The sequence below is a fragment of the Ursus maritimus genome, unplaced genomic scaffold (assembly GCF_017311325.1).
Source record: "Ursus maritimus isolate PB19 unplaced genomic scaffold, ASM1731132v1 scaffold_30, whole genome shotgun sequence".
Taxonomy (NCBI): domain Eukaryota; kingdom Metazoa; phylum Chordata; class Mammalia; order Carnivora; family Ursidae; genus Ursus; species Ursus maritimus.
Window position 1 is genome coordinate 20965328 of NW_024425564.1, and position 27226 is coordinate 20992553.

Below are 27226 nucleotides of genomic sequence, written 5' to 3' on the forward strand. Positions count from 1 at the left end.
ACAAATACTGACTGAGCACCTGGTAGTTCCAAGTCAGTGTTAAGGACTAGGGAGCGCAAAAGTAAACAAAGGAAACGCTAATTCCTACCCTTATAAAGCCTACGTTTTAGTGAAGGGAGTATAAATAAAAGTGGCAGATTTAAAAAAATCAGTAGGCATTTTTATTAATTCAGTTAAGTGAGTGACAACTCAGTAAAAAAAAAAAAAAAAATACCATATCGTTTATTTCACGATACTTGAGTTACCAACTTGAACGAAGAATTTAATGAAATATAGCTTAAGATGCAGAAATCTGATTTGTATCCATCTATTCCTCCTCAGTATATTTCGTACTGATACAAGTCTTTCATAGATCTGTTTTACTGCACTGGCCCTCTTTTTTTTCTGGCTGGCCTTTGTACTATGAGAACAGCATGAAGACCTGGCCTTAATCGCCACCCCACCCCACATCATCTTTTCAACAGGAAATATTTATTAGCCCCTGAATTGTATCCAACATTCTTCTAAGTTCTGTCAATAGAAAGATACATTCAAGAAATTCTCTATCCACAGGCATGCCATGTTGAAATGGGAAAGGCAGAAGTATGTTAGAATATAAAACCGTTAAGTGAAAGTGGAAGTGCCTGGTGATCAAAACTATAACTAATTACACTTGCAAGAATGGAGGTGAGGAAGGAAAAAAATCAATGATAGTGACATTCGAGTCTCATCTTTTTTTTTTTTTTAATTGTATTTATTTATTTGAGAAAGAGAGACAGAGATAACACTAATGGAGAGGAGAGGGAGAAGCAGTCTTCCCACTGAGAAGGGAGCCCCACATGATGGGGCTTGATCCCAGGACCCTGGGATTATGACCTGAGCCAAGGCAGATACTTAACCCCTGAGCCACCCTGATGACCCTCAAGTCTCAGCTTGAAAGAAGAGTTGAACTGCCTGAAGTGGGCATGTGTGTTAATTTAAGCTATTAAAAGGTGTCTGGAGTATTTATTCATTTCTGTAAGGTTGAGATCTGTTGACAAAGATATTACCGTGTGTTGATCTGCCTTCAATAATAGCCGTAGAGGATGAAAACTATAGAGAGTATATGCATATGCTAATTGCGGCCAATAGAGGGAACACACTAGTGTAATTCTCAATGAAATCATCTTATGTGAGACTGAAGATACCATCACATTCAGATAATGAGTAAAGCACAGAATGGAAAATCACCAGGATCAGATGTGTTCCTGTTTCCTAATTAGAAGAATCAGTTTTGACCTTTCTAGAACATTGCTTTCTGTTTGAAAGAAGTGGCTTTTAAATATCTGCTCACTCTTCATAAAGGTACAGAGAAAGGTCAGAGGGCCTAGCTATCCACTGTATTTATTGCTTGGTAGTGAGGCAAAGCATTCTTCATGATGCAGGACATTCTTAACCCATCTACCCTCTAATGGTTCATTGTTCATTTGTGATCATAAATCATATTCCATAAATTCCAATGAAAGAGAGAGTAAAAAAGATAAGGGATAATATAAGAACTGAAGAGGGAAGTATGCTAATTTGATCCCTTTAGGAAGAGTTAAGGTATATGCAGGGAGCCCATATCTGAGCCAAGCATTTGGGGGTTGGTTGTTGTTATCTTAGAACACAAAATATATTTTATGCAAGCCAACTCATTTAAGGGATCTTAATTTTTATTATTAAACTTTCCATTTTTCTTCTTGAAGTTTCTTCTTAAAAAAATGTGAAATTTTTCAGCCATATAAAAAGGAAAAGAGATTTATTTAGAGTTGGTTCTATTACACTCTGGCCATTCCCCTTATTCCCTCTAAATGGAAGAGTATTACTTATAAAAGAAAGTGAAAAACGGTATCCTACCACTCTTCAAATTCCACAGTAGCCAAGTATCGTTCTAAACTAACAAAGATTGGCAGGATTCTGTGCTCTCCGAAAAACATATTTGGGATGATCATTACTTCCAGTAACAGTTATTAACTTCTGGCAACGTACATATTATAAGGCCGTAGATGGAAGAGAAATTTACACCTGGAGGAGAAATTCACACTACTCTCACGTGACTTACACGCCACTGTAGCGCTTTAGGAAAAAAGGAACAAAGAAGCACTTGGTGGCTCCTACTTAGTTAAGACACTCACATACACAGCCAAGTTAAATATTTAATCAGTAGAAAAGAATACCTTTTTATTTTAATGGCTTCTTTTCATTTCTCTTGATTTAATATCAAAGGAGTCTTCCAGTGTACTATCCAGTTCACTTATATGCTCCTGAATCGCTGTGACCACTTCAGTGGGGATAAACCTTATACCACTGATATCACCAAACACCTGCAAAAAGGTGATAAAATAACACATATTAACCTACCATGTTTCAAAGAAATATTTAGGTGCAATGAACAAATGCTGTGACTTTTTCCTTACCCCACCCCAAGATTAGCTTGGAAATCCCCTGAAACGCCGTACTGTTAACCTAACTCCATTGTTTAACAGAAGCTTGCAATTTAGGTTTTATGGTTCAGTTTCACTTTTTTTTTTTTTTAAGATTTTATTTATTTGTTTGACAGAGAGAGAGACAGCCAGCAAGAGAGGGAACACAAGCAGGGGGAGTGGGAGAGGAAGAAGCAGGCTCCCAGCAGAGGAGCCTGATGTGGGGCTCGATCCCAGAACCCCAGGATCACACCCTGAGCCGAAGGCAGATGCTTAACGACCGAGCCACCCAGGCGCCCCTCAGTTTCACTTCTGACTTTAGCAGGCATTGTATAACGCACCAAATATATAAATTAAAATCTGTATAACATTTACTAATACAGAACACGGGTTCATAATCAGCAATTAAAACACATTTAGAAAGTGAATTATCCTAATTCTATGGAAACCAAAAATCTCAAAATCAAATATAAGACTGGAATTTTCTCCTTTTTTTTCTTTTTCTTTCTTTTCTTTGTTTACTTTCTTTTTTCTTTTCTTTCTTTTTTTTTTTTTTTTGCCTTTAATAACTATTGTGTGATGAAATGGATCAAAAACAAAACTCTTTTCATACGAGGGAAGACACAGGACAGCATTCCTTTTAGTAGGAACTCATTGTCCCTAGAGAAGCTTTCTGTATATACAAGACTAATTATCTTTGAGCACAACTAGCAAGCATGCCAACATCTTGTTTCACTTGTCACACACAGTTTGGGTTTATTCCTGGGTTGTTTATAATAATCATCAATTTCACTGACTTCATATGTCTCTCCTACATCTTGAAGGTATCTAGCGTTTCCAAGTATTCTGCTGAATGACTGTTTTCCCTAGAACTTATGGCCTCTTGAACTGAAGACTATCCTGGTTGGAAAGGCAGGGAGCCACATCTACATCTACATTGGCTAAAGGAATGCATTTATCTGGATAACAAAGAAGACATCTGCTTATTTGCCAAGTTCCTCTTCTGGTTACAGAAGCCATTTTTTTCTTTCTAGAACTACTCTTCCATCTCCTAAAGGGGCTATAAATCATATAGCAAGTTAAATAGAAAGCCTTTTGCCAGAAATGGACAAATAAATGGGTGCAGATGGAATACCAAGGAAAGAAAATTTCCTTCCAAGATAACAAGCACTTGGAATGATAAATCCTTGAGCTGTGCTACCATATGAAAAAGACAGTGTCAGGAATGAAGCCAACATAGATGAAAATAAGGGAGAGAGAGAGAGAAGAGAGAGGGATTTGATAACATTCTTTCAACTCCTGAATTCAGCCATCCCATTAGAATATCTACTGTAATTCCCACTTACGTGACTTAATAAATACCTTTTGCAATTTAGCAGAAATAGATGTTTGACATATCCAACTACATCAGTTAAGAAAAATAGATATCTTTGGACATCTTGATTTTTCCTTTCTTGATGAATCTCTCTTGCAGGTCTTCTGAGAGTCCACTTCCCCCACTGGTATCTAAAATTTTCCGGTCCTTTTCCATTATTTGTTCCTTTGTCACTCTTCCTAACCATCTCTTATATTTATTCTTTATTATACATCTTTCTTTCTACTTCTTTGGTTTTTTTGTTTGTTTGTTTGTTTTTTAAAGATTTTATTTATTTATTCGACAGGATAGAGAAGCCAGCGAGAGAGGGAACACAAGCAGGGGGAGTGGGAGAGGAAGAAGCAGGCTCATAGCGGAGGAGCCTGATGTGGGGCTCGATCCCATAACGCCGGGATCACGCCCTGAGCCGAAGGCAGACGCTTAACCGCTGTGCCACCCAGGCACCCCACTTTCTACTTCTTTGTATACGAGCTTTAAAAACCTCAATTTCTTGGGAAATAATTCATGGCATAACAGCACCTATTTAGATGCTTTATTTTCTTTCTTTTCAAGACTATCTAAAAATGCAAGTCAGAATCACCATTTGGGAGCTTTGTCCATGTCTCTTGAGATATCTTCCCTTTTAGATCTTCATATGGTGGATTGTGCCAGTTGTTCTCAGAACTTCTGAAATGCACATTCTTAATATCAAATTGGGTGGCACTCAGCCTTTACCAGAATTAGGAATAACAGAACCACAGGGTCACTTTCTCCTAAATTTCCTGTCATTTACAATCTTTTCTTTGTGGTTGAGAATCCGATTCAGAGAAACAACTTCAATCATCGTGTTGTCTTCTAAGAAATGAATTATTGGGACTTCTCCTTATTCAATAGTATGTCTCCATTCATAAGATTCCACAAAGAGTCCAGAGTGTGTGGCTAAGAAGGGACATGTGTATGGGAGTGGTTTTATTGGCTGGAGATGTGAGGAACTCCTCCAGTTGTCATCTGGACCAATTACCTGGAAGAATCTCTCTCTCCTGCTGCACAATGGCTGGGCCGTTGACCATAGCAGGTAGCCTTCTGGTTTCCCATTGGTCCTTTCCTTGTGCTTCTAGAGTTTTAATAATCCTCTTATACTCATTAAGGCTGAGTAAACTATCCAAATTTACTTCTTTAAAATGTTTTGTATATATAGGTGAATATACATCAAATTAACAAATATGCTTTGGCCTGAGAGGTTTGGGCAAAGGGAATAAGAAGATAACTAGTTTCAAATCTGTTGCTACAGAAATGTGTTTGTTGTCACTTCTGCTGTTAACTGTTGCGCAGGACAGGTCTCTTTCCAACTACTGTCATGTGCTCATAAAAAATAATCTTACAGGCACGTGGGTGGCTCAGTAGGGTATGCATCCACCTTCAGCTCAGGTCATGATTCTGGGGTCCTGGGATTGAACTGAGCAGAAAGCCTGCTTGCCCTTCTACCCCTCCCCCTGCTTGTGCACACACTCTCTCTCTCCCTCTCTCTCTCAAATAAATAAAATATTTTTTTAAAAAAGAAAATAATCTTAGAATATTTTTAATTTTTATCAATCCGTATAGAGTCATTTACCTCAAGTGTTTGTGCTAGAAAAATAAGCTGATAATATAATCACACATTTTATTTTATGAGTTTCATTGATTACTGGGAAGAAACATTGCTAGACCATAGATATTACAAACAAGAACAATCTCATGACAACTTGTACGGAAATGGGCCACACTTTGAACACAAACCAAAAGCTACTTAGTCATGTAGTATTTTTCAAAGGCAGAAATTGAGCCTGAGCTGTGATATCCATGTGGTCTTGTTGGGCAAACTTTTCACTCACTGCAGTTGTGGCTATGTATTTTGTCATCTTTTCTGGCGGGCAGCTGAGATACATATATCCATATATAGCCATATGTTCACACATATACGTAATACATGCATAAATATATAACAAATATACACATAAATGTCTATCTTTTTAAATTATCATATTCTTTGGCCTAGTAATTCCACTGTCAGCATCGAGCTTTAAGAGAGAATAGAGAATATCAATGAAAATGGCCGAGTAAGGACCTCCAAATTCAACTCCTTCATAAAAAGCAACAACAACAACAACAAAAATGAGCAAAAACTCTCACGATCAACTTTTTTTGGGTGAAAACGAATTCCGGCAAACCATCTGGCTGAGGTTGAAGCATTAGGTACTTGACTAGCCCCTCAGAACCGCCTCCCTCTGGTGTTAGACATTTATGATGCCAACAAGTAGACTTCAAGCATGGGACATCTCGGTGCCATTTGCAGGCAGCGTGACTGGCAGAGGATTTCCACAGAGGCGGACAAGGATCTCCCAGGCCTCAGGGAGCTAGTGTTCCACAGTGATGCCCGTGGCTGTGCAGACAAGAGCACACATGACTTCCTTTTGTCTTGTGTTTGAAACACGGCTGGCCCTCTTTGGTATAAAGGTCTTAAGAAAGAGCTAGTGAATTGTCTGCTAAGAAGGGCAGATATATCTTCAGGAGTCTAACTGGAAAAATTAAGTGAAGTTTACTGACAATTTAGCAGGTGCAACGGGTCATACCTAGCTGCCAAAAAACACCGATAAAGCTTCAGTGAGAGCCCATTATAAATACTGTAAGGAAGACAGAGAATAATAAATTAGATACGGCGTTCCAGATAGATTTTGATTTAATTTGCCCCCTTACCCCAGGACTCATGTACGCATAGCACTAATACTGACTGCAGCAACACGGCAATGTTGGGAGGCTTAGTTAAACCCATTATGGTTCTGTAATGAAATAGAATTTTTTTCTCGACGGAATTCAGATTGGTACACCTGAAGTACAGTAATCTGAACGAGGGGTAAAGAGTCTATTAAAATCCTATTACAACTGTAGACTTCAAAAATGGGACCAGAAATAATACGACACTCTATGTAAGTAATAGATTGAATCAACATTGTTTTAGAGAAAGGGTGTTTTGCATTTTGAAGAAGGAGAGCGTTGATGTGAATTTCCTCAAGCAGTTAAATAAAGGCTGACAGTGGGATTTATTCGCTGGGATTTAGTGACGATGCGGCTCTGGTCGTGGTGACCCTGTGGATCATTCCAGCTGTGAAAATCACAAGCCAAAGCACACAGTCCTTTCGTTTTTGCGAAAGTATACTTTACGTGGTTGTAAAATATTCAATGTTCTTAGGATTAAATATCTGAATATTGCTTCTGAAGGAGCAGGTGTCACCTTAAATCTAAAGTCTAGTTTGTTTACTGGCTGTATTTTATATCCTTTAGAAAATGACACAAAATGGCAATAAAATCATTGTAAGTATTCTACAGGGGAATATAAACGCCCTTTGGTTACAGCGTACGTACCTTTATACATAATTCCAGTTTATTTTCCCTGGAATTATGTTAAATATGTAAAAAGCCTTTTCTCATAAAGGTAAAAATGCTAGATGTTTCCAAGTTGTAATTTAGCATTAGTGTCAAAATTGCTTCAGAAAATAAGCTACTGTTACTGTTTCATTTCTTTTAAGTGTCATTCAGCATAATATATGTGATTTTGCACATAAAATAAGCTTATATGATTTTTATATCACTGTTTGGAAAATGTGGGATTAAAAATAATTTATTGGGTACAAATATGTAAAAATAACTGACATGATGAACTGTTTTTTTTTTTACATTGTTTTAACATATTACTATTAAATAATTGCTTCAGGGACTTACAGAAGAATTTGTTCCATAAGCTATGTAGGAGAAACCACAATACTTCTATATCCATGCATTCTTAAAGATGAAGATCAGTACATTTGCAGATAGTTCTTAGGTTAAAAGGATACAATTACAAAATGCACCAAAATATTTTCATGATATTTCTGTATATAGATATAAGGAAAAATAATTATGTTGACTTTTTTTTCATGGCTGAATTATCTTGGACTTTTTAGGAAATGAGTATTAACCTTATCAAATGAGTCAAGATAAAAATCATTGATTAGTAGTATCATGGCATATTCTGAAAATGCTTCTCTCAAGCACTGACTTTTGTTTGCATGGATTTAAAACATTTTTTTAAATGCAAAAATTCAAAACTTTCTCAAATTTATAGTAACTTAAGATTAATAAATACAGAGAGCCTTATGTTTTGTCACATTGGTCACATTTCACATTTCACCCGTCAAGATAGGGTTTCTAAAATCCAATTGAATAGGGGAGAAAAATATTCAGAAGTAAAAGTAAATATATTTTTATTAAAGGTAAAATATTCAATCTTTATCAACTGTGCAATAAAGATTTAATTCTTCTCCTCTATAATGTTTATGTTAGACATTTAAGCAGTATGTTAGTTAATATGTCAAAGCCTGTTTTTAACATTGCTTCTTTATACTTAATATATGTTTTAAGATATTTCCTATGACTTAAAATCCTGGGAAATAGTTTTCTCTGATATGTCAGATGTGTATGTATTATTTCTGATATATGTATGAATATAATAATATAATGAATCTTTTCTACAGCTTTCATAAGTTCTATTTGAAGATTCAAAGAAAATCAAAGATGCTGAAAATAATTTTATATGTATTTTCAAAAATAAGTATCTAATCACTCTTTTTCTTATATACACAAATGAAAAATATGAGGTCTATAAAAACCAGAGATTATTAATGCATGATTGTCTCAAATTATCAGTATAAAAAAATACAGGGCAATTTAATATTTTAGAAGATAGGGTGAGTGTGGTGGCTTCGGAAAAGACCTGTAGAATCTCTAAAATGTTTCAAAATGTCATATCTCAGTATACAATAAATAGAACCAAAACAGTTCTTCATGATTTTCTATGGAAACCATAGTTACGTTAACATTAATTTAGTCACTAAGAGTTAATATTTTGACCTTATTATTAAAATAGCTTCTTACAAGTAAACAGCTACATTTCCTGAAAAGGTGCCTGAAATCTGTTGTATTTATCTAAAAGTTATAGTGTGCTAATTATGAAAAAATTGCTATTTTCCCTCTTACAGGTTACCAATATATATAGTATATATATACAATGTGTGTACCAATATACACACATACATTAGATACGATATAATAAACATACATATATACCCATATATTTTTATATGGTAAATTAAGCTTGAGGTAAGAATTGTCTAGCTTAGTTTTTTGAAAAGCAAAACATCTCATAGCAAGTTATGCTGACCTAATTATTATGGACAAATAAAATCACTTATTTTGACACACACATATGGGAATAATAATTTGTCATATACTTTTTCAAATAGCATAATTCATATGTATATTTAAAAGATTAGTAAATGTGCCTATGTAAGACTTTTGTGGTAGCAGGACAGGAGAATGTCCTATAAGTGACATTATATTCTAATACTAGCCTGATTGTTGAATTCCTCTTTGCTCTTGTATTCTGATTCTTTTTTAATATGTTCCTTATAACAGGGTCTAAGTTTTAGATAGTTTACTAAACTAGCTAATCATTCTTAGTGAAAGAAAAAGGCAAAATAGTATCGAAACCCTATTTTTAAAAAAATTAAAAGTGGCAATTGTTAAGTTTGAATTTGAAAACCAGAAATAAAAAACATTAGTGTACTTAATTTTTTTAACAATATTTTATGCAAAGCCATAACTGTTGCTATTACTATTTCATTTTAAGGTATATTTTCAATATTGCCACATAAGTAAATATGTCCAAAGGACTCATGGCATCCTTTTACGAAGCTGTTGTGTAAGAAATGTAAAGTGGTCCAAATTTAGGGAATGAAAATACGACTTTGTCCCATTCGCATGAGTAAATTAATTTTAGTATCTTCTTTAGGCAAATCTACACAGTTAAAAAAAACACACACAAATGGTTTTTTCTTTCCCATATGCAATGCCTTTCAACAAAAGAAAAATGTGGATGGAAGAAATCCCCAACACGAAAATGAAAGCTATCATCAACAATTTATACATTTAATGAATATATCACAGAGAGCCCCAGTTTCCTTTAATTTTCCTATTGATTTCTCTTCCACATCAGTGCATACATTTCTCTGTCACACACATACTGCCAGTTGGTCATTGTAGTAGATGACTGGGGGGATTTAGAAATTCACGGAAGAGTCTTCCTGAAAGGTACTAAAATATTAGAGTTAAAACTGAAAAGTCTCGGTTATTTGTATGATGTTCCCCTGCAACACACTGACTCATGGATCAAATGCGGTTTCCCCCCAACTCGGTTTATTCCAAGCGTCTTGTAGATTGGTGGGGGACAGTCAGCTTCACCTGCTGTCTTCTCTTGGAGACCAAAAAATGGAGGTCCACTCTCTCAACACTTGCTCTTTGCACTGTGTGGGTCACTCAATTCTGTGAGAGGAAGAAAAGCCCAGAGCCGAGTAAAACCCATCTAATAACAAAACTGTGTTTCCATTTTTCTTTTTTGCCTTTCTTCTCCTGCTGCTTTCTATCAGCAGAGCACTTAACAATCACTAATTGGTTAATGTGTTATTTAGGCAAGTATTAATATTCTCATTTTGCAGACAAGGAATGAGGCTTCCTGCTGTGTATCTTCTGGCCCTGGGTAAGGAGCTCTTCAGACGGGAGATTCAAAGTAGGTGAGCCCATCCTCCTGAGGCCCAGAGACTTGCCTGGAGCCGCTCAGCTGGGTCTCACAGAGCCTCTGTGAGATCGCTGAGTTCCTGACTCCCACATCTCTGCTCAGACCACCGGGCGACACCGCCTCTAATGACAAAAAACCCTTTTCCCATTCCACCCCAACCAATGCTCCAAGGACTTTCTTAATTGCAACGGATACCCTGGGATTGGGAAGCTTATTTGTGACTTGATGAATCCGCTCTAGTCTTGCCTGGGTTTCTAGGTTTTGTAGCACTAAAAACTTTAAAGTAACTTTGTTCAGAAAACACACACACACGCACGCGCACACACACACCCAGACACAAGATAGCCTACCTATGGAGCAGTGATGAAGCATTGCTCTCCGAGAGTCTATGGAATCACTGAGCTCAGAGGGGCTGATAAAAATAGAATTAAAGAGAGGTGCTCACGGCCACACAGACCAACGACAATCTCGACAAATATGGAGGGAACCTCACTTTTTATTTTATTTTATTATGATTTTATTTATTTATGTATTTGAGAGAGAGAGAGAGAGAGACAGCACAAGTGGGAGGGAGGAACAGGCTCCCCGCTGAGCAGGGAGCCCAAAGCAGGGCTCCATCCCAGGACCCCGGGATCATGACCTGAGCCGAAGGCAGATGCTTAACCAACTGAGCCACCCAGGTGCCCCTGGTCCTTACTTTTTAAAGCAAAATATGCAGAACACAGTAAGAGCCATGCCATCAAGGGTGACAGGCATGGATGGAAAAAAAAAAAAGATGATGAACACAAGTCCATAGGAAAGATTGTTTGTACTATGACTTCTGTTTCAGATTCGCAAAATCTGACCTCTTTAGAGTTGAAATTCTGTTCCAAAAACATGGCTTTCCATAAAAATAAAACCTTGAAGATAATTTGTTCAAACCCAAATTGCTAGGGTTTTATTGAGACCAAAAAAAAAGGTTAATATATGACCTATATTTCATATCAGGATAAGGAGAGCCTTCAAGATCACTCTTGTCACAGGTTAGAGCTGTGTTAAATGCAAAAGGAATTTAGATAACTGGATACCCTATTTAAAAACCACCCTAAAACCTTGAGAATAGTGTTCAGGCTGTAACGCTACAGCAAAATTATATCCATTTTTATTTTGCGGTTTTGCCACATCTAATTTGTGAATACATTAGGCTTTGACACAGGCAACCTGTTTCTTCCCAGGTCAGAATAGCCATTCAAATTGTGGCTTGGATCTCACAGGTATCTCTAAGTGTGTCTAAGTGATTTCCTAAGTATAAATTCCCTCAATTCGCATAATGTGATACATTTCATGTCTGGTTCCCTGGTCATGGTGGCATGAAATCACTTAACAGCGGCACAATATTAATTGTGAGAAATCTCCATCCTTAATCGAAAGGCTATCACGATGCCAGATTACCAACCAAGTAGAACAATTTGGCATCCAGAAAGTCAATGTAATTTAATAGATTTCCTAGAGCTTCAATAATGCACTTAGTACAAAGATAAGGAGCTCCAGGGTAGAAGTTAACTTTCATCCAAGTAGGTGACTACTTATAAACCCTAATTTTAGAAGTCAAATAGATTTTTCCTTAATCCAGAAAGTATAATCTACCTAAGTGTTGATATTTGAAATTTCCTTTCAATGCATACATCTTTGTGGAAGGAATATACTAATTTCATTTCTCACTGAGATTACAAAAGACAAGACCAGTCTTGAACACCCTCCAGTTTTGGGTTTTATAATTCAAAAGGCCAGTGATACACCTGGAAGTACCTGGTAAGGGTCAGGAGAGATAGAGAGAGGACTGGATGATTGTCAAGTAGCAAGACACGCGGCTGAAAGAAAATTTGTCTCATCTTCAAGTTACTCTAGAACTTGTACTAGGATCACAGTTCCTGTCCCCTAGGAGACAAAACGTCATGCTGGCAACATGTTTAGAAAGGCTACATAAAATTTCATACTGGTGATCAGTGTTAGAGAGGTGCAAGGGGAGGTCTGTTTGATATGGGTGTCAGTAGATTTCATGGAGCAAAAAGCAGGAAGCCTAAAGCATGAAGAAGTCATAGTAGTGACTACTGGGTGTCTAGACTGCAGACCCACGAGGAAGCAAGATGTGTAAACATCTGCTGGGATCTGCAAAAGGGGGAAAGCTGGTTTAGAATTTGCTAGAAACTCTATCGGGCACAGGTTCAGAAGTGCCGAGGGGCACTTGCATCACTGTATCATTACCATCACAGAAGGCAAAGGTGGTGAAAACACAGACAGGGAGTCAGAGGGGTCCATGAGCCTGATTCCCTCACGATTCAATCCTCCCAGAAGTGATTTTATTTTTTAGCCTAATGTTACTATTAGTACTTGGGAAAAATATGTTTACAAGTTGAATGAATTTAACATTGCATGATCCATAATGCTTTGTCATCTTTATTGCTCCTTTTTTTTTTTTTTTAATAAAAAGAGCTAAAAGTACTTTGCGGATGTGATCCCATTAATCTGCCCCAAATCTCTATGAGGCAGGCGGTATAAGTCTCCATAACCCAGTTTTACAGATAAGCATGCAGGCAGAGAGTAGTGGGAAGTGAGTAAGGCAAGGTTCTGGAGCAAATGCAGAAGCGAGTGAATCAGAGAGCCCTGAGGATTGCTCTGCTCCTAGGAACAGGCCATCTCACGCTGGGTTTCCCGCTCAGGTCTCAAGGTCGGCAAGCTGCCACACCATGTTTTGCAGCAGAAGCACAGACATTCCTGGTGTCGTGGCCTCTTCAGGTCTTTCAGTGCACAGTGTATACATATATTTAAGCACATGCCTGTGCAAATTAAAAACAAAAACAAAAACCACCACCACCAACAACAAAAATCAAAAACAAAAAACAATTAAGCTATGACAGTTTTGCTCCTTAAGGAGATTTTTTTAAAGCAAGGGCTTTGGAAGTCTAAAAAGGATCATAGACAAAAGTACCAACAGCCCTTGACCTAAACTCCATCAGATACAGTCAGAATCCCCCCACCTGTTGCTTTGCTGCGATATACACAGTTCTCTCATTTCACCCCTCAGTAAGGGAGCGAGGGGGGGAAGTGATGGAGAATCCTGCCTGGCACATCAGTGCTTTTCCCAGTAGAGTGTCTCTGTGAGTTGCTCAAGTACCCCAATGCTGTCATGGGATTGGGATTGTAGAAAGGAGAAGCTCCATAGCTGCCACACTGATCTCTAAGCCACTCGAAATTTCCACAAGGTTCTATTCAAAGGAATTTCAGGTGGAAAGACTTTCATCAACTTTATAACAAAAACAACAATGGTAAAGTCCAGAGGGAAAGGGTGAAGTATTCTGCAAATTCTTACCAATTAAGATTGTGCCACTGTTAAGTGATTTCATGCCAACATGACTAGGGTAGCAGACATGAAATGTATCTAAATTTTCCTCCTCCTCTATGCTTTATTTCCACCATCTAATGGGAAATAACATTCTTTTAGATTTCAGAATTCAACAACGTTGGTGCAGATAGGACTAAGCCTCAGGTTTCACCCTGCCATGAAATTTGGATTTTAAGAATATGGTGCAATGTGTAAGATTTCTTTTTTAAACTAAACTCAACTCACCTGAGGACTCTGACTTATTAAGAGAAAACATGGCCTCACGATCTTTGCTAAATGCTCCTTTAACATTTTTAAAGATTTAGAGAGGGGGACTTTACTTTTTAAGCTTTTTCTCATGGAAAAAGTATGAAATGGCCACCATCTCACGCATTTTGTGTGAAATCATTTAAGCAAGGAACGGTACACTTTCCTGAGGCATTGAAGTGTGTCCATGGACTCAGAGAACCCTTCTTCATCAATCCGCTGATGTTTGCAAATGCTACCTGAGTCAAAGTTCTCATAGGCTGAACCCTGAATTACTTCACTTGATTTGTTTCCTGTCTCTCTCCCACAAAGCTATCTGCAGAAACAATTTATTTCTTACATAGTACCTTCATTTCTTTAGAAAACACTAAAATATATCTTCAAGGCTATTATGGTATTAGAAACATTAATTATACAATATACTTGCAAAGTAATTTTGAAGCCTTTGAAATCAAGTATAAACACACACACACACAAACATACATACACAGTACCTGCATTAAAATATTTTCATAACCACGTACCTCAACGATGGCGCCATTGGGGAGTCGGAGAAAATGGCGGTATAGCTCTTGGAACCCACCGGGATAAACGGTATATATAGATACATGAGAAGTAATATCCCCCGGACCAAGTGCAGACACAGAAATTTCGTTTTGCTGTTGGAGGTCACAGCTGGAGATTCTGGACTCGACGCCATGGTTTTTCCAGATATAATCATACACTGCCACCTAGTGAGACACCGAACCCCCCCACAAGCCCCCCAGCCCCAGAAAAGAAGAGAAAAAAATTAATTAACTTCTGGCAAGAGCATAACCAATTTTAAATGATTTTACAATAAATCTGAAAGTCTCTGCCATCTGCAATGCCTGCGCTCCATTCCACGCATATTTTTATGACATATATCTAAATAGTGAAGATAGACAAATCCCCGGTGTGTGCTCCATAAAGTTAATTCTACACAGATGAAGCTGTAATTGGCTCCCATATTAACCCAAAGTAGGAAGATCAAGCAGGATGTGACAATGACAATGTTGATTAAAAAAAAATGCTTACGAATGGTGTTATGAATGGGTGTTTGTGCTTTCTCATCCAAAAGGAATCCCTGCTCGTTTTTCCTTGTTCTCACTGTGCTAAGTGCTAATCTCTGGCATCATCACAACAGCGGATGAGATAAATTAAAGATACATTTTGCTGAAGTTCACAGGGCAGGATTTTTGCATACTTTATACATTTACCTACTATTTTTTCTTCATAAGTCCCCGACTTTTATACTTACTGGACTTTATTTCTCGTAAGTTTTCTCAGGTAACAATTCTTTTTTCTTTTTTTTTTTTTTTAAGATTTTATTTATTTATTTGACACAGAGAGACAGCCAGTGAGAGACAGAACACAAGCAGGGGGAGTGGGAGAGAGAAAGAATCAGGCCCTCAGAGGAAGAGCCTGATGTGGGGCTCGATCCCAGAACTCCAGGATCACGCCCTGAGCCGAAGGCAGACGCTTAACGACTGAGCCACCCAGGCGCCCCAACAATTCTTTTTTCTGATACAACATACCTATGGGGCCTTCATTAATAGTAACTGAATTATGAGTGAGTGGAAAAAACACCGTTTTATTGCTTGTTTAAAATATGAATGGGGTGCCTGAGTGGCTCAGTTGGTTAAGCGTCTCCCTTTGGGCTCACCTCATGATCCCGGAGTCTCAGGATGGAGCCCCACATCTGGCTCCCTGCTCAACGGGGAGTCTGCTTCTTCCTCTCCCTTTGCTCCCCCTGCAATTCATGCTTTCTCTCACTCACTCTCTCTCTCAAATAAATAAATAAAATCTTTAAAAAAATAAAATAAAATATTAATGATGAGGATTAGAATATAGCACTCTAAAATTTGTTTGTGGCTGATAAACCTTCTGGTCTCCCAATATCTTTGTTAACATTTCCTACAACCACTGAGCTATGGAGATGCTTTCTATAATTTCCAATTTCCATATCTGCAGATGCCGGTAGTTTCAGAAGCAGAGAGAGGAAAGTAGTCAATGGATTTCTTTCCTCACTGGCTTTTCTGAGGCAGGAAACATTTTTCTATTGTTGCAGAGAGGCTAGATCAAACATGTGCTCCAAAGTTAATTCCTCCTGAAATGATTTACAAATATTCTAAACCCTCAGAAATATGGAAAGATTGTACCAACATGAAAGAAAGTTCTGGCCAATTACGATTTACTTCAAGTCCATCATTGACAATGAACTCCCAAGATTTCAGCTAGCGATTTTTTTTCTTCTAAAATAAAAAACAAAATTGAAATCTGGACGAACAGGTACAGAAGTGGTAAACGTCTTGAAATGGCTTGCATGAGAGAAAAGATCAAGGTCTATTATAATTAAAAACAGAAGTTTCCTGAGGATCCATTCTAACTTAGGTTTCTGAGAAAATCAAAACACGCTCCAGGACCTACCACTCTTGCAGGAATTCACTGTAACCATATATGTAACCAAAACCTCCTCCCTGTGATGAGTGGTTACACAAAAGGAAACTTCCCAAGGAGGTGAGCTTTCAATTGGGTCTCAAGACCTTCACGGGACTTCAGTAGAGACGAAAAGCGCCAAAGATGTTTCCGGCAAAGGAGCAGGAGTCCTGATGGTCCTGATATGCAAAGGCGCATCTGGGGTAAGGGGCCAATGAATGGTCCAATGGACTGGATTGTAGCAGGGGCATGAGGACCAGGATTTTACACCAGGCAATCACACACACACACACACACACACACACACACACACACACACACAATATATGTATATTTTAATTTAATGTTGCCTGTCTGCCAGGTTGGTATATTATCCCCATTTTATAGATAAGGAAACCAAAGCTCAGAAATGTTAAGCAACTTGTCCAGAGACACCATTATGTGATGATAATTTACTATGAGATAATTCTTATTCCTTCATCTCAGAGAGCCCTACACTCCTGGCTCCTCTCCACAACTTGACTTGTGGTCCTCGCTGGTGAATTCGGGGACAAGAAAACAGAGCAGCCCCTTGCCCTGCCCTCTCCTTCTGTTAATCCAGCTGCCTCTAGGAAGTACCCATATTCTCTGCCTGACCATAGTCTAGTGTGAACGAGACAGCCTCTTCTGAGCATGACCTTGCATTCCAGCTCGTCTGTGTCGACTCTCCTTCCTTACGGTCCGCTTAGCGGCGGATCTAGAATTAACAAGTCCGCTTAGCGGCGGATCTAGAGCCATATCTTGCAAACAGCTTTATCAGTAATTTTTATTGCCTTTGGTCTGGTTCCTGCATTTCCTTAATTTTCTCAAATAGCTCAGATGGGGAAAAGAGGTGTGTCACATAGTAGCCCCCCGGAGATCCCAACAATAATCAGGCAGCTCTGCTATTTGAACCCAGGTTGGTCTGAGTCTAAAGCCCAGGCACTTCTGATTTCACTGTGGGTAAAATGCTGGATCGCGTAGGACACTATTCTCTCCGTGCGGTAGTGTGTGGCTGCCGAATGGGGATGTGTCTGAACATGATTCTGGAGGCTGAATTTTCCCTTCAGTGAAGTGCTCATATGGAAGAGGCTGAGGGAAGATTTTTTTCTATCCTTGGTCGGGGTGGGAACTTTGTAAACACCCTTCTTGACTCAAAAGGGGTGTTGTGGAGTCCGTCAGGAAACACGGGATTAGAGGCAGCGTCCAAATTTCTGCCGGCGTTCGGGTTACGATAGCCCATGGAAGTTTCTCAAGGTTCTTTGAATTGAAGATGAACTGGAAAAAATACCAGAGTGTGTTTTTCTCCCTCCTTTGGACCATAAAGTTGTAATACAAAAGCAATTGGGGTCATTTTCAGGATTTCTAGCTGGCAGTTCTTAAGATCAAATAATCAAATGCCTACCTACAACGAAAAATGTGGATCAAGTGAAACCCTATTATTTTGCTGTATGGGTACACACCTCCTTCTAGAAAAGAAGGCAGAGCACAGCAGAAGTGAGGGAGAGAGCCCCATAAAACCTCCCTAGAAATGGTTAAGAATCTGAACCAGATGTTCACGCAGAAGAGAATATTTTCGGTTACCCGCTGATATATTGAACATTCTCCCATTGGCCATGAACACATCCTACCCTACGGGTAATTGCTTTATATTCTGACTTACAACCGAAGACAGCCTGAAGCAATTGGGGATGCTTAGCTTTGAAACCTTCTTAAAATCCTCCCTAGGGTTAAGAAAGTAGGGCAAGGTAAAAAAAAGAAGAACATGGATTTTTATAACAGGAACTAAATCTGAAGAAAGGCAGATCAGAGGGTGGACACAGAGGTGAGGAGTGATGAGGAAATCACCATTCGATTTTTCTTAGGTCCTTTGGCTCACGTCTGAATAATCTATGTGGGTGAACGTGATTCTCAGCAACTGTGCTCTCTTGACTTTTAGCTCTATTTCTTTAAAACTAGCTGTCGAGTAACAAGCTTCTCGGCAAACTGACCTGTGATCGTTGATAACTGTTCCCACGTAATATTTCTCATTTAATTTTATTTCAGGCCGCGAAGGCAATTCAAATAGAGGAAGGGAAAGATTTGTTAAGGCAAATACCAGACAACCTAGACATTCTCGCCTAGGGTCGGTGAGGGATAAAAGGAAAGAAGCAGGATATGATTTTTCTAAAAACTGCATTTTCTCTAGATGCCTTTGTTTTCCATTTCCTAGTGAGGAATGGTTAAACTATTTGGCAGTTGGGATAACATCCATGGAAAATTGGAGTTCACTCCGTACTGCAAAATGGTAGGCCAGAAGACAGCTACTGTGCCCTTGGGAATCCAAAGGCAGCTCAAGTGAACTCTCCTGCCATCTGAAATCTCTTTCGTTAAACCCATCAACTCAGTCGCTTCATTTCTAGGAGAGCCCAGAGTGAGTTAATAGATCTATTGAGACAAGTGAGTCGAGAGACTACACATACAGGACACATCTGAGGAGCTCAATCTGGAGGCATTGAGGAAGCTGAGAGGAACCCACAAAACGCCAGACCCGCAAACAGTAAGCCTTAAATGAAGTTCATCGTTCAGCAGGAAAACAAGTTAAGGGCGGTAATTCAATGGTAGACGAAGCAGGCCGGAACAGGTTCAAATGCTGCATATTTCACAACAGAGCTTAATTAAAACAGGACTATGAGGCTGTTAATTGCATTATAATAGTTCAGCGTGAAATTAGGTCTGATGTGAACGTCCTTATAGTGGATTTGTTTATGTTATTATAATTACACAGTGGTACACAGATTTACTGCATAGATACATTTTTAACAGGCCAGCTTTTGGGTGGATTTCTTTTCTTTCCTCACTGGAATTTGCACTCTATTTACAAGTGTGGAAAGTCGGCAAGAGGGAACCAGGGTCAGGAAATGAGGTCATACTGGATGATCTACTCGGTCTCCTGTGGATTTGAAGCTTCAAACTCCAAATAAGTTGTGCCTCGATGATGGTGACTTTATTCACCATTTCTCTGGGAGAGCACGTGTCATTTAAAAAACTGGGTCTCTGTAAACAATGGGTGTCTTACCCAAAAGTGCTTTATTTTGTCTTAGAAAACAATGCCTTCCTTTAGAATCAGTGAATGCAAATCTATGACTAATCTTGTGTCTGTAGTTCCCCAATATCATATATCCTGGTATAAATAAAAAATGTCAACATTTCAAATATTTGGCTTTAGGAAAAGATGGCAACTCCTGTTCACAGGATGAAGAGACATAGCAGAAGTTGGTTTGGTTTTCCAAATAAAAATGGATGCTCTGGGGCGCCTGGGTGGCATAGCGGTTAAGCGTCTGCCTTCGGCTCAGGGCATGATCCCGGCATTATGGGATCGAGCCCCACATCAGGCTCCTCCGCTATGAGCCTGCTTCTTCCTCTCCCACTCCCCCTGCTTGTGGTCCCTCTCTCGCTGGCTGTCTTAAAAAAAAAAATGGACACTCTCCTTGACTCATCCATAGTTTCCACTTTTTGGACAAAGACATACTCGGTTCACATACGAATCTAACCTGTGACCTTTGCCTAAACACTAAAACCTGAGATGTTATCAGATGTTTGGGAGCATAGACTACATATTTGATAATGTTTTCGATTTTCATTGAAACATTTTTATTTCTGCGCAGACTATATACATATATGTATCAGCTATTTGGCACATTTCTTCATTTTGTGTGTTGCTTTGAAATAAAGCAGGAAAAAATTAATAGAAGATTACCTACAAATAAATGAGGTAACTAAGATGATTATGCTTTTGTTGTTTCTTTCTTTAACATAACCATTAGGAGTCTAGAACAAGCACTTAAGTAAATTTGAATCAATTTAGAGAAAGGTAATAAACTATGTTGCATTGCCAGAAAGCCATGATTCTAAACAAAATTACCTGTGGTTAATTTAGGTAGAAATTATGCAGTTTGGGAAAGTTAATGTATCTCTATATGTGGGTGTGTACACATTTTATGTAAGCTTTGCTATTGTGACTATCTCTAATTTTAAGAACCCCCCCAAATTTTACATCTTGTGTCTGTTTGCAGAAATATATGCTTTTTCATAGCACTACTGCAAAATTCTTAAGAAACACATTAGGAAACCAAAAAGAACGTCACTTCTGGTTATGACATTTTTCAAAGCTCTTGGGAATAGAAATAAATGAAAGAAAAAGTTACAGGTTATTTCATACAAGTAGAAAGTCACAGCCGTTAGCAGTATTCCCTAGGTTTTTGCTTGTACATATGTATGCAAACATTAATACTAGCACCAATATGACTACAGGTGAGCACTTACAGATTTGTTTCTGAGAGAGCACAAGCATGGAGCAACCCCACCACCCCACTTCTGACTTTTCCTGTGCATGGGAAGCACTGGGTTCCAATAGGAAGAGAGGACGCTAAGGTGAAAACATTCCACTACAAATCTGGAATCAGGAGCAGAGAAGAGATTCAAAAGGTGACAGAAAGGAGAAAGGTAAGGAAAAAAACCAAAACTTTGCTTCAGCCGCCCACTGCCTTTGGAGATAAATCCCACAGGTGGCAAATGCATTTGTTTAAATGGAAAGTGATTATAATGACGTGGCTAGCAGTATTTTCCACTCATATACTCCACTCTCTATAGATGCAGAAAAGAAAAAAAATGTTTAATTTTATGGTCAGATTGCATAAAATATATAAACCATGGCCAAAGAATTGCACCATATACTCAAATCTTCAAATATAAAAGGAGCCTCTTTCTTCTCCTGAGTTCCACAAAGAAAAAAACAAAACAAAACAAAACAAAAAACCCATGAAATTATCTATGATCTAGTATTTTAGTTTCTGTTCCAAAAGAACTCGAGACAAATAATTGGACTGATTAGTTAAGATAGCCAGTTTTAGGCCAATTAACAGAAGGAAAGAAATTGGAAAAAAATATATATATATATACATATATATATATTTATTTATTTATTTATTTATTTATTTTTTTCCTTTCCAGATAGCAGCCTTGCAATATGACACATAGACCGGCTAGAGTTTACACAAGCCCATCAATCCGACTAAGTCACTAAATCATTGATAAAATGAGCTTCAAGTATCTAAAAGTATGAAGATTACTTGTTCTTTTTAAAATATTTATTCAACCAGCTCCTCTACCTTTGCTTTGATGTGCCGTGAGCTCTTGATCAGGAAATTATTCATCCAAAAGTGTGGCCACCACCATACTGGTGACTGATTTCTTGGTTCTTTTTTTTTTTTTTTTAATTTATTTATTCGACAGAGATAGAGACTGCCAGCGAGAGAGGGAACACAAGCAGGGGGAGTGGGAGAGGAAGAAGCAGGCTCACAATGGAGGAGCCTGATGTGGGGCTCAATCCCATAATGCCGGGATCACACCCTGAGCTGAAGGCAGATGCTTAACCCCTGCGCCACCCAGGCGCCCCGATTTCTTGGTTCTTATCCCACCCCTGTAGTTTGATTTTCTCTAGTGGCAGAAAAATACCAAAGTCTAAGACAAGCAAAAGATGGAGGGAGAAGTTGTCTTTATATGTATGTGTGTATGTGTAAATGTTTTATTTTATATACAGGATAAATTACTCCCAAAAGGTAGTGGCCCAAATATTTTTGCATCAACTACAATGAACAAAACTGTATACATTAGAATTTCTTTATACCCTAACCAATTTTTTTTTCCTAAATCTTAGTTAGGTAGTATAAATTGGCTGAAAATCTAGGAGAGAGATTTGGCAGCAGCAAGGGTGAATTTACCAAACACTGAGCCTGCTCCTACATGAGCTCTTGCAATGGGTATTGTAATGAATCATTCCTAGACACCTACCAGCTCACTCCCTTCTTTTAAAATGCTCCTCAAATGTCCCCTTATCAGTGCATCTCTGCTGACCACCCCCCCCGTATGAAATAACATTTCCACCCTCAGACATACCCTATGCCTTATTTTCATCATAACACTTACTAAAAGTGTTGCTAGCAACCATACTATAGATTTACTAGTTTATTGTCTGTCTTCCCACATGCAAACGTAAGCTTCGCTTCGTGAGAAAAGGGAATAGAGCCTGGCTTATAAGGGGTACTAAATTTCTATTTGTTGAAGGCATACATAAATGAATTAAGTGATTTGAACTGATTCAGTATTGAAGGCAGCCTGTTTTTGTTTTCTTTCGCTTTGTTTTTTGCATGACTATCATTGAAACTACTGAAATGGGTTCATTTTTGCCAACTCCGAAACGGATATGCAAAACAACTGCTCTTTTATGTCATTTAAAAAAAATACTAAGACCACACCTTCAGAAGTATCAGTGAGGTGAACTCTCCACCAGCTTCCCGAAGTGCAAGTTGTAACTCCTTATTTCCTAATTTAGTGAAGTTTGTTCAGGTGCTCTTATCACATCATCCTCCTACTCCACCCACAAGCCAAAGATTGCCTCTGTCCTAACTCTCCTGGAATAATACCCCTTTGCACGCATATGAACCTTTACTCCAAAGCTACAATGCATTATGATGATGAATTGCCTTACTAACAGCCCAACAAGTAAAGAAATATTATTTTGATTGGAATGGTAGTGATTTAATGGGGGGGGGGGGGGGGTGTGTATTTAATTTAATACCTTCCTCTTACAGGACCAGGGAATGTTTTCTGGTTGTTTTGCACAACTCTAAAAGAAATCAGAATGTGTCATTTGTGCTTTAAAACTAGGTCTTTTTTCAGAGCGCCCGGGTGGCTCAGTCAGTTGAGCATCCCACTCTTGATTTCTGCTCAGATGGTGATCTCAGGGTCCTGGGATGGAGCCCCTTGTCAGGCTCCCTGCACAGCGGGGAGTCTGCTTGTCTCCCTCTCTCCCCCACCCCCACCCAGGCTCGAGCTGGCTCTCTCTCTCTCTGAAATAAATAAATAAATCATAAAAAAAAAACCTAGGTCTTTTTCATCATTCAGAGATGTTTTTGAGCCACGCATTCAAGCCAGATGTCATGAGATACACAGGTTAAATCCTATTATCTTGGGAAGTGAGACGCAAATGTAACTACCTCTCATTTACAACTAAGAAGTTTTAAATGCCCTACGAGAGACCAAAATTCTAAAAGATTTGAGGAGGGATAAATCATATGTGTAAGTAATGACAATAGGTGCTTATGTTGGACATTTCACCTTGGCTGAGATTTGGAAGGATCAAAAAATCTCTACATGGAAAGATACAGAATTTTGTCTTGAAAAATAAAAGAATGGGGGAAATTGGCATTCATCTTTCAACCAAACTTCTAGTTTAGTGACTTTCAGTGAGTCTAAGTTTCCAGAATGTTAACAGCTTTTGAGATTTCACGAGATTTTGTCAGTTTCCTGATTTCATCATCACACTTATCCTTTTGTTCTGAATGTAGTTCTTTCTTTGAGCATGAAATTTCCGGGGCAGAATAAAAAAAGAAGGAAAAGAGCATATAGAAGATTGATCACAGCAGTAGCTATTTGGGGAAAGATTAATTAAGAATAAGAATTATAAATAATACTTATTTAGGACTCATTATATAAAAGGCTCTGTTCAAAGCACATTCATTCATTCAACATTCACTGAAATCCTATCTCGTACCAGGGGAATGTGAAGACACAGAACTGAACCAATAAGACAAAGTCCTTGCTCTAACTCAGATAACATTCCAGGGGAAGAAAACATATGATATGTAACTGAATGTATCATAAGTGCTACAGAGTAAAAGGAAACAGGGTAGGGGATGAGGCAGTGGGTGGAGTGGGGACCATAAAGGGCTACTTTGTTGCTATTTTTTATTCAGAACTTCTATTTCATTCAGGGAACATGTCTGAGAAGGAGACAGTGGAATAAGTGAATGAAGTGAAGGGGTATCAGTCATGTATGTAAGTGGGAGAATAGTGTCAGAAGAAGAAACAGCAAGTACAATGGCTATGAGGGGCACACACTTGCCTTACGTTCAAGGAAAAGCAAAGAGTCCAAAAAAACTGAAGCAAAGTGAGCAAGGGGAGAAAAAGAAGGTACGATCAGAGTGGTGGGAGTCCAGGGCAAGAAACCAAGCATTTAGGGATATGAAGACCACTGAAGAATGATGGCTTGTATACTGATTGGAGAGAAATCATTGAGTATTTGTCAACAGTGGAGTAACATCTATGATGTTGTAGAAAGAATCACTCTGGCTGACCTTGAGGGTTCAGCTGAGGATGGGGACAATCCTGTGGATCAAATAGTGTTTCCTTAAATGATATTTAAGTCTTAAATCCCAGTACCTATGAATGTGAACTTACTTGGAAATAGACTCTTTGTAGTCCGTCAAAATGAAGTCAGTAGGGTGGGCCCTAATTCAATATAACTGTGTCTTTATAAAAACGGGGAATCTGGGGGCCCCTGAGTGGCTCAGTCAGTTAAGCGCACCCAACTCTTGATTTTGCTCAGGTTATGATCTCAGGGTTGTGATATCAAGCTGTGTGTTGGGCTTCCACACTCAGCTCGGAGTCTGTTTCAGTTTCTCTCCTTCTCTCTCTGCCCCTACCCCCCCCCACTGGTGCATGCACGTGCACTCTCTCTCTAAAACAAACAAACAAACAAATAAATAAATTTAAAAATGGGGAATCTGGACACAGAGACAGACATGCACACGCAAGGAGAATGCCACATACACATGATGGCAGACATTAGGTTGATTCATCTGCAAGCCAAGGAATGCCAAAGATGGCCCCCAAACTGCCTGAAGCCAGGAGAGAGGCATGGAACTGTGAGAAGGAATCAACCGAGCCAACACCCTAACTTTGGACTTCTGGCCCAGGACTGTGAGACAGTACATTCCTATTGCTTAGGCTGCCTACTCTGTGGCACTTTGAAATGGCAGCCCCAGAAAACTAACACAGGCAATGACCCACTTTACATGAATTACTGCATTTAATTCTCTTTATAAACCTAGGTGGTTACTACCCCAAATCTCGGGTGAAGAAAGTGAAGCATGGAGAGGGGGTGTCAACAAACTTACTTAGGATGAATTAGTAAACTGTAGGGCCAAATACGGTTACAAGGACATCTAACTCCAGAACCCAGGCTTTTAAACTCTGTCTCTATTGCTTCTCTAAGGACACGTTTTAAAACTGTGAAGTGGGTGGAAAATATTGTTGCCGAAGTGCCCACCCTTTCAGTGAAGCTAGGAAATTGTATTCATTTTATACCATAAATAGCTTTATCTGCATTTTTTATTATTGAAGCTGAGAGATGGGGAACAAGTGTTTGGAGAGGGCTTAGCTGTAAAGAAATAGCCCATCTCCTTGTTTATGTTGGGGTTTTTTGTTTTTTGTTTTTTTTAGGATTTATTTATTTATTTATTTATTTATTTATTTGAGTGAGAGAGAGAGAGCAGAGCGAGTGAGAAAGAACAGGAGTTGGGGGGCGGGCAGAGGGTGAGGGAGAAGCAGGCTTCTCGCTGAGCAGGAAGCCTGATGTGGAGCTCGATCCCAGGACCCCAGGATCATGTCCTGAGCCCAAGGCAGATGCTTAACCGACTGAGCCACCCAGGCGCCCTTCCTTGTTTACTTTGACGAAGAATAACACCCGTGGAAACCTATATTGTGCCCTGCCTCAGTCACCAGTGAACTCTGGGTCTCAGTTTCTTTATTCATAGAATGAGAAAATTGGATGAAAGAATTTCTTTCTTTTTTTTTTTTTTTAAGATTTTATTTATTTGACGGAGAGAGACAGCAAGAGAGGGAACACCAGCAGGGGGAGTGGGAGGGGGAGCAGCAGGCTTCCCGCTGAGCAGGGAACCTGATAAGGGGCTCCATCCCAGGACCCTGGGATCATGGCCTGAGCTGAAGGCAGACGCTTGACGACTGAGCCACCCAGGTGCCCCAATGAAAGAATTTCTAAGGCATCTTCCAGGTCTAAGAGCCATACATTTTGTATCCTTTTTTTTTTTTTTTGATCCTTCTGTAAATTCTACATCTGTTTCTTTTTAAGTTTAAAAATACCTCCTGTTGGGGCGCCTGGGTGGCACAGCGGTTAAGCGTCTGCCTTCAGCTCAGGGCTGATCCTGGTGTTATGGGATCGAGGCCCACATCAGGCTCCTCCGCTATGAGCCTGCTTCTTCCTCCCCACTCCCCCTGCTTGTGTTCCCTCTCTCGCTGGCTGTCTCTATCTCTGTCGAATAAATAAATAAAATCTTTAAAAAAAAATACCTCCTGTTGAAGACAATACTGACATAATGTGGAAGAGCTACTGCATTATAGAAACCTAGCTTACCAGTGCCTCAATGTTGCAATTGCATATTCCATGACACAGAATGCTTAGACTTATTAACGTGGTTAATAGAAATTGGTCATGTGGTATCTCTTGGTTTCTAAGAGACTGACCCCATAGTAATGCAAAATTGTATACATGTTTATTTGTCATTTATTCTTATTGGGGTTCCCTATTCTGAGTTTACATTAAAAATTTTAAAGAGCAAATAAGGAAATATTGAACAAATGTTTCCCTCCAGTTCTTTTCTTACACCCAGGCCAAACCCAAAACACCTTCAAAATACAAACTTTCGGTTGTTGGATTACACACTGTGTGATCATAAGTCTGGAAACATAGATAATATTACTTTATTTATTTTAATATTAATAAACCATTGATTTTTGCTTATGTTTCTGGCTTTCATCCTTTCTTATCTCTGGAAAGTAGTCTTCTACAATAGTCATGA

General features: G+C 38.8%; 1 protein-coding gene across 1 annotated transcript in view; it reads right to left on the reverse strand.

Annotated features, from left to right (window-relative positions):
• Positions 1-2186: 2186 nt before the first annotated feature.
• Positions 2187-27226, reverse strand: part of LOC103665144 — a gene marked incomplete at its 5' end in the record, with an annotated part of 295474 nt that continues 270434 nt past the window's right edge. The window contains 2 exons of the mRNA XM_008693048.2: positions 2187-2324; positions 14576-14782. Coding sequence (XP_008691270.2) covers positions 2187-2324; positions 14576-14782 — 345 coding nt within the window. The remainder of the gene's footprint in view (positions 2325-14575; positions 14783-27226) is intronic.